General features: G+C 38.0%; 1 protein-coding gene across 2 annotated transcripts; it reads right to left on the minus strand.

Moving 5' to 3' along the window:
- Positions 1-258: 258 nt before the first annotated feature.
- LOC123248694 (olfactory receptor 6C2-like) lies at positions 259-2,160 on the minus strand. 2 transcript variants are annotated; one of them, XM_044677546.1, is made up of 2 exons: positions 1,235-2,160; positions 259-274 (listed from the first exon to the last, which is right to left on the minus strand). In XM_044677546.1, the coding sequence occupies exons 1-2, from the start codon at positions 2,158-2,160 to the stop codon at positions 259-261; spliced, it is 942 nt and encodes a 313-aa protein (XP_044533481.1). The 2 variants fall into 2 exon arrangements, with proteins under 2 accessions (XP_044533481.1, XP_044533482.1); XM_044677547.1 differs by lacking the exon at positions 259-274 and having other exon boundaries at positions 1,222-2,160.
- Positions 2,161-9,076: the final 6,916 nt, after the last annotated feature.

The raw sequence follows: 9,076 nt of genomic DNA on the forward strand, positions 1-9,076 counted from the left end.
AGACCCAAGCATCAGTAATTAATGCTCCCACAAATATTTAGGTTTATTTATGTAAAGAACCTTTGGTAGGGGTTATACAATTTGTAATTCTTTTGGATATAATTTCTCTGTATATCTCTCTATGCTGCATTTTGTTGTTAATGTACAGAAAACTGGTGAATTTTGTGAGTTTATTTTATATCCTACTTCATTGAAATTGTTTTTTCAGTGACTTTTCTGTTAAATATCTAGCATTTTCTTTCTTATTATTTCCACAATTTATTTTTTTATATTACTACAGCTAAAATTTCTAAAACTATATCCAGTAGCAGTATCATTAATGAACATCCTTGTTTTATTTCTCATCTGGAAAAGAGAAAGTCTTGGAAAGTCTTATAACATTTGTCCATTACATATAATATTGTCTCTTTGTTTTAGATTAAGACTATATCACATATTAATAAATCTTACATTTATTCTTGTATCTTTCAACATTTTAAATATAGAAAATGATTCTGTATTTTGACAGTCACTTTTCAGTGTAATAAAAATAAAAGCAGTCTTGTGATTTTAATTTTTTTGTTTTCAATGTTTTATTATATTTTTCCTAATATTGAACCAACTTCATTCTCTTTACTAATACAACCTGGTCGTGTTATATAAATTTTGAAATATCTTGCATGGTATGGTCAAGCACTGCCTGATCTTGATCTAACTTTTCTCTTTCCTTATAGCTGGCTTCTACCACCTTCCATATGTCTGTTCATAAAGGACCATTAGGCATCAATATTTTCTCATTACTCTGCAATTAGCTTTCCCTGAGCAAGGCATTTTTTGGGTAGGAGGAAAAAAGAATCTGTGAGATATGGGTGTTTAGTTAGGAGGTCCTTAGTGAAAGAATGGGAGTTATATGGCAGTGGATAAAACACTGGCCTTGGAGTTAGGAGGACCTGATTTCAAATCTGGCACTAGACAGTATTAGCTGTATGATTCTGGGCAAGTCACTTAACCCAGTTCGTCTTGGTTTCCTCATCTATAAAATTAGCTAGAGAAGGAAATGGCAGACCATTCAAGAACCTTTGCCAAGAAAACCAAAAGAAGGATCATGAATAGCAAGATACAACTAGTTGACTAAACAGCAATAAAAAAGAAAGGAAAAGGAAATGGTCTTGGATCCAGAACAAAAATTTCAGAATTACTCAGGTTTTCTTTTACTACTTGAACCTGCATCTCAGTTGCCTTTCATAGTTTTAACATCAATAAGATCCTTTTGAATGAGTCCTTAAAAGCTTGTATCACTTGTTTATTCCTCAGAGTGTAAATAAAGGGGTTCATTACTGGAGCCACTGAGGTTGCGAGAACTGATACTACCTTATTCATAGCCACCCCTTCCTTTGCAGAGGGTTTAATATAGATGAAGATACAGGTGCCATAAGTCATGGAGACAACAATCATGTGTGAAGAACAAGTGGAAAAGGCCTTTTTCCTTTGCTGGGCAGAGGGGAATCTCAGAATTGTCCTGATGATGAAGGCATAAGATAGAACCACTAATACTAAGGTGATGATGAGTGTCAACACAGCCGAGGCTATAATCATTCTTTCTATAAACTCTGTATCAGAACATGTAATCTCTAGCAATGGTGACGCATCACAGACAAAATGATCAATGACATTGGAATCACAGAATTCAAGTTCAAGACCCACACCAAGTGGTGGAAGGATAATTATTAACCCAGACAGCCAACATCCCACCAGGAGCTGGTTACATACTCTGTTGTTTATGATGGTTGCATAATGCAAGGGTTTGCAGATGGCAACATAACGGTCATAAGACATGACAGCTAAGAGGAAAAATTCTGAGGCTCCAACTAGGATACCAAAAAATAATTGAGTGAAACATGCATTATAGGTCACAGTAAAGTCTCCTGTTGACATGTTATACAGAAATCTGGGAATACAGACAGTTGTGAATGATAATTCTAAAAAGGAAAAGTTTCTAAGGAAAAAATACATGGGGGTTTTAAGGTGGGGATCCACCAAAGTGAGAGTAATGATGGTTAAATTACCAGTTACACTCAGCATGTAGGTAAGGAAGAGAAAGATAAAAATCAGAACCTGGAGCTGTGGATCATCTGTCAATCCTCGAAGAATGAATAATGTTATCCCTGTGTGGTTTCTCATTTCTGATCTTAATGTTTTGATGGATCTGTATGAGGAAGAGAGAGAGAGAGAGAGAGAGAGAGAGAGAGCGCCAGAATCAGAGAGACAAAGACAGAGACAGAGGCAGATTAGAATTGGGAAGAGCCATCATAAAATGAATTAACAATTCAATTTGCATATTACTCAGAAGGCACTCTTGGGTCCTTTTTTTCTTTCACTGCCTAAAAAAAATCCAACATGGTGTTATCTAGCATTTTTGTGAAGACTTTTGTCATCAGTCTTCTTTTTTGAATTCCTTTTATTTCTGTTATTCCATCCAAATTGATTTTATTTTGTTATCTAAAAATGTTTTGTTGATTCCTTTTTTCTTATCATTTCCAAATGCCCATCCTTTACTGAATTTATTTGTGACCTAGAAAAAAGTTAAGCAGAACCAACACAGTGACAATGTGTGATAATGTATGCCAAATAAACATATGTTCAAATACTGTGAAATTTTCGGCCATTCCTCAACTGGCAGACACTCTTCATATCCACTTTGTTGCTAACAGAGCTTAACATAAAATTTTTTTGTATATATGTGGCCATTCTTTCTGTCTTTGACCTCCTTTGGATATATATTCAGCTTTATGATCACTGGCTCCAAGTATGTGAATAGTTTAGTCATTTTTCTCAGAAAATTCACAATTATTTTTTGGATCATTTTGACCAATCCATACCTCTCACACTAGTATATTAATGTGCTCATTTTTCTAGATTCCATCCAGATTGGACAGTTTCATCTATTTTTGATCTTGTGCAGTATATAAAATGTGAGAGATAAAACTTCAGAGATGTTTTAATTTGAATTTTAAAAAAAATTTATAGCATTTTAATGGTTGTTGCTAATTTTCAGTTCTTATTGTGTGAACTGGTTTGTACTATAGGGAAATGGTTTTTGGCATTACCTATCTGTATAGTGTACATTCATTGAACTTAACGAAATTGTCCCATGGAAAATTCTGGGCATTCATGAATCTTCTCTAAAGGCCCATTTTTTCTTCTTCAACTACACATATTATCTGTATTCTTTTCTCTCATAAAACCAGGCTTCTTTACAATCAGACTACTTGTCTTTTACATTGCTCTAGGTCAGTGATTCCCAAAGTGGGCGCTACCGCCCCCTGGTGGGTGCTGCAGAGATCCAGGGGAGCAGTGATGGCCACAGATGCATTTGTCTTTCCTATTAATTGCTATTAAAATAAAAAAAAATAATTTCCAGGGGGCTAAGTAATATTTTTTCTGGAAAGGGAGCGGTAGGCCAGAAAAGTTTGGGAAACACTGCTCTAGGTCCATGCTTGCAAACCTATAGCATGCATGCAGGAGCATGCCAGAGAGAGCTGCTCCCTTCTCCCTCAACATACAGGCCTGAGGACATTTCTCACATGACTCACCCTTCTGCCCAGCAACCCAATGGGAATGCTTTCTCCCTTCTATGTCTGGGGTAAGGCAGAGGCCTCACATGTGGCTTGAGAGTTGAAGTTTGGGCACTCGGTCTTTAAAAGGTTTGCTATCACTGCTCTAGGTCCTTGTGACTTCTCTTTGAGCTGGCTGGGACTTTTCTGGAGATGACAATTCAGAAGAGAGCATCGTAGATATCTTATGTGTCCAGAGTTTATCTATTATAACCAAGGCAATGCTGAGATTATTAAGGGGAAGAGAAGTGATGGAAGGGAAAATCAGAACTGAGACTTAAAGAGCAACAATAAATGTTGAGCTCAAAGTCTTAATGAAAAGCATAGGTGCCCACCAGCCTCAGTAACCAGTCTTTCCACATTCCAAAATCTTTTAGGGACATATAGTTAAACAAGCTGACTCCCCAGGAGTCTAACCTTGAAACCACCCACACTTGACTGAGCCCACCACACAACATATTGAATAGCTAGGAACAATGATCTCAACATTCCATTCTACTCTTTCTGGCCACGTTTTTTTTCTTTAAAAAATTCTTCACCAAGACCCTGTCTTATAGTCCCAAACTAACAAGAACACTCAGAGGAACACCTTCCCCAGGATACATTATAGAAAGTAGAACCATTATTGTGTTGGGAGCAAATTTATTATAGGAAAAGTTGGTAGTGGAGAGGGGACAGTCTTACCATAAGGGCTAATATATAGAGAAGGAGAAATCTTTCCATAGAAGGTTAGATAAGCAACTGCTTTGGGATTTAGGTTGGTAGGGTTAGGAGAGCAAAGAACTGCTAAGAGAGGGAGCCAATATTAATGGGTCCCAGGAGTTATGTAGCAGTTGTATCACATGCTGCTAGAGGAGGTGATGGATAGGGATAATGATTGTGCAGGTGGGAAGCATATTCTGTAAGAGATGAGGAATCTGCAAACAAGGAATAGGCACATCTGCAGCTCCCAACCCCATCCTAAATGAGGACATCCAGTAGCAGAATTCCATTTTTCCAGACCCTTTCATTTTAAGTAAGGCTCTGCTCAAAAGTCATCCCTCCTCTTCCTGTTGGATTCACAACACCTCCATAAGCACTTAAATGACTTGCCTGACAACTTCTTTCCAGCTTGTGTTGGGAGTGAAGAAAATTGCTCAGCCCCTGGACAATTGTAAGGCCATTCCATCTCCACTCACAGCTCTAAAACCTCAATCATAACACTCCATTTCATTTGCCTCATTTCTATTTGCCTTTGCATTTTTTATTGTGAATCAACTTTTCTGCATGTTTCTCTATTACCTTAGAGGGAGCTGGTGGCTCAGTGGATAGAGTACTGGGCTTGGAGTCAGGAATACCCAAGTTCAAATAGATCCTCAAACACCTGCTAGTTGTGTGACCTTGTGGAAGTCATTTTAACCTATTTGCCTGACAAAAGAATCCTCTGCATCTGCTGGAGAAGGAAATGGCAAACTACTCCAATATCTCTTACAAGAAAACTTCATGGAAAAACATGGTCCCTGGGGCAACAAACAGTCTAACATGGCTGAACAACAACTCTAGTAACCTTAGCTCATTATCTATACTCTTCTTACTTTTTGGATGTCTTCTGATGTTTTTACAAACGAGACCTTCCAAAGAAGAGATGGGAAGATCTAGCTTAAGAAAAATTCAAATTATAGAAGTCTTTCATAAGAATTTTCAAGGGCCTTCTCTCCACTTTCCTGGACTCAATACTTACCTCTGACTTATAGTGCTTTGTTCCCTTTTTGCTAACCTAGGGCCTGTACTACCTTCTGGCACTAGATTCTTTCTTTAATTAATTCTTTCTGCAACTAACTTATGGAAGTTCTAACAAAGGAATCCACCTAGAGGAACTGAAATTTTTCACAAAAGAATTTACATTATAAAAGAGGAATTATTGGGGTAGCTGGGTAGCTCAGTGGATTGAGAGCCAGGCCTAGAGACAGGAGGTCCTAGGTTCAAATCCAGCCTCAGACACTTCCCAGCTGTGTGACCCTGGGCAAGTCACTTGACCCCCATTGCCTATCCTTACCAATCTTCCACCTACAAGTCAATACACAGAAGTTAAGGGTTTAAAATTAAAAAAAAAAGAGGAATTATTATTATTATTATTATTTGGAAGTGTCATAGGAGTTTCTGAATGTGGAGATAGTACACTTATAACTTCAAAATGAAGGCTATGAAGTCTGCTTTCTATTCTGCTTCTGTAGAAGATTTACCTGATTGGGGAATATTGGATAATTGACATTTCTTCACTGCTGTCCCTTTTCTTATCTTTTAAAGTAAAAATGCTGAATAACTGTGTCCTATCTAAACTTCAGTTAAATTTTTTCCACTCTGCATCAAAATAGTCTTCTTTGGAGACCCCAATTAGTCATAGAACTAAGTTTTATTGAATATTATAAGACAATATCCACCAAGAAGATAAAGAATTCCCTCTTAGCTTGGAGAAATGGAGTTCTACTCTGGAAGCTGTTATAAGTAAGAGAGGGTTATAACATGTGTGAGGATGGTCTTCAAGGAACAAATGCCGAGGAGAGAGGCATGAGATTAACAGGGGAAGATTCTGGAATTTTTAAGGAAGGGTTAGATTGGAACTGAGGGTTTGGTTGCTCTCTCCTTGCATTTACCTGGGGAGACTGGCTGCCTGTCCTGTGATTGCTGATCTATCCTGATTCCCATTCTACCCGCTGCCTTGCTGTTGTCTGCTGTGTTTCCTTGTGATCCTGAATATCTGACTATCAAACTATAAGACCAAGTCTGCATTCCTTTTGGATCCAGGACCTTCCCTGTGCCTGCCAAACCTTCCATAGACCACTACCTCTAATACCACCTAAGGGTACAGAGGGTTAGTGCAGATTTAGGTATAGCAGGGTCTGGGGTTTCTTTAGGTCAGAAAAATGAGGATTAGTATAGATCAAACTCTCTGAAGACTCCCTGTGAAGGAACATTTAGATCTGGGGAATTTTAGTTAGTTGACATGAGTATCAGGGTCCTCCTAATTCCCATCTATTCTTCCCTCTTTAATTAAAGAACTTTCCCAGTTTTACTGAGTGGTCTGTATGTGTTCTCAGACCAGGCTCTGCCCTGGTCAGTTACTGTTGACTTCCTATTGGTTTCCAACCCACAGTTAACATCCTGATACTGGCCCCAGTGAACCCATCTTATCCTATTCCCCAAACCCACCTCCCTTTTACAAAGCTAAGATGTTTTGGGTGAGCTCTAGCTGTGTGCTCATGCTACATCATGCAGGATCCAACACTAAAGGCACTCTCTCAAGCAAGATGCCCTGACCAAACCAACTGGATGCAGTTAACTGAAAGATAAAATACTCCCCTCCTCATGAGTTGTGCTTTAAGGGAAGATCAAATAATGACCACCTGTGCCCAAATTTTCACCTTCCAGGGGTTTATCTCTGGGCCTGTCTGCCCCTTCTTTCTGTACACCCCATCTCCAGGAGTCTAGTGACCTGTCATTGCTTACTATAGACCCTTTCTCATCAGGGAATGTCCCACTTTCAAAATTACTGTTCTCTCCTCTTTTTCTTTCTTGTTTCTCTCTGAACTTTATTCTAGCTAGATTAACTAAGAAAGAATCTCTTAGCTAATTTATTCTTTTGTGCAATTAACCAACCCTCTCAGGAATGCTTATTTATCCAGGAAGGAAGTCATTCATTTGAATGAAATATCTCCAATTATGAAATTTCAGGAAGAATTCAGCATGAGATTAGGGAGATAGCTTTTATTGGGAGGCTATCATGTATCCCTGAAATTGCAAAGGTCAGTGTTTAACACATGCATGTATGAAGCTGTTCCTATGAACTTAATCCATGCATGTATGGATTGTGAACCTTGTGAACCTACTCTCATAGAACAATACATCTTAGAATTCATCTAATACAGAATAAAAATAGCGTTTCAGAAATAGATGTTCATTTTCTGTCTGAAAAATATATTGTAGCATAGTTTTCATTTTTCTTAGATCTAATCTCTGTGTCTCTATAGGGAATCAGACATTCATTCTACCTCTACACCACAAAATAAATAAATAAAAAGGAAAATTAATGATGTCATCAATTTACATTCCTACTGCTATTTTTAGGTCTCAGCAAGCAGTTTTAGCCAAAAGTCCTTGGTATGAGACAAAAAGCATATAGAAAGAGCAGCTGAGTGGCTCAGTAGATTGAGAGCCAGTCCTATAGGTGGGAGGTCCTAGGTTCAAATCTGGCCTCAGACACTTCCTAGCTGTGTGACCCTGGGCAAGTCACTTGACCCCCATTGCCTAGCCCTTACCACTCTTCTGCCTTAGAATCAACACGTAATATATAGACATTTCTGGTTACATTATCTTACAAACCTATGACCTCACCTAATAAGCTGGATAGAGTTTTTCTAGCTTCCCATCTTCTAGAACAGGTCAGTTTTCTCTTTCCTTACTGTTTCGAAAATGATTCTCATCAGAGATGGTGTTCTGCTTCAAATGCAGGAAATATTTTGATGTGCTACTTGTTTCTGAAAGGAAGACAGAACCATTCAAAAGAAAATGGACTCTCAAGGCCTGTCTTTCTTTGGATCCCCTGATCTGGCCTATGTGGGCAGGGGAGCAGGTTTTCCTCCAAACTGTACACTAACAGGAGAGGATATTTGTTTCATCTGTCCAATGTACTGCAGGTACATGGGAACTAACTCAATTCATAAACAAAAAGGTCCTTGGGGACCCAAGTTCAGAAGTCACTAATGAGTCTCTAATGTAATCAGCTTTGGCAAAAGACTTAAGACATTTTCAGATGTGGGGCTGGCACCCAAAGAGAATGGAAGAAATAGCAAAGGCATCTGACATGGATCTAGAACACTGCAGTGTGATGTAATGTGACACCTCCTTTTTCCTCTCCATATTTTCTGAGTGTGGTCTCCATACTTGCTGGATCCTGCACCTTCATCGATAAAAAATGAGGATATACTCCCAATATATGCATGTTTATAAATGATACGATATATTACTTACATTTAAAAAATTAATAACTCATTTCTACATGAGTTTTCTGAAGTTATATGATCCGTATTGTCTTCCTTCCTTCTTCCCAGAGCTGACAAGCAATTCAATCTGTGTTATACATATATTATCATGCAAAACGTATTACATACCACTTCACCAAGTATTGTATTAAGTTAAGTACCAAGTTAAGTATTCAGTCAACTAGCATTTATTAAATACTTAGTATATATCAGACACTAGGCTGAGTGCTGGAATTACAAAGATAGACAAAAAACCCACTCTCCCTGCTCTAAAGAAATTCATGTTTTAAGGGAGGAGACAACACATAAATAATTCCTTATATGTGTGGGATTCTTCATTTGTTCCAATCATGTTGGCTTCTTCATAACTCCTCTTTTGGATGTTTCCTTAGCAATGATATTAGAGTAGTTTGCCATTTATTTTGAGAATTTTCTCATGAGAGAGATTTGAAACTTTCTTGCTTG

Source organism: Gracilinanus agilis, chromosome 5, assembly GCF_016433145.1.
Source record: "Gracilinanus agilis isolate LMUSP501 chromosome 5, AgileGrace, whole genome shotgun sequence".
Classification (NCBI taxonomy): domain Eukaryota; kingdom Metazoa; phylum Chordata; class Mammalia; order Didelphimorphia; family Didelphidae; genus Gracilinanus; species Gracilinanus agilis.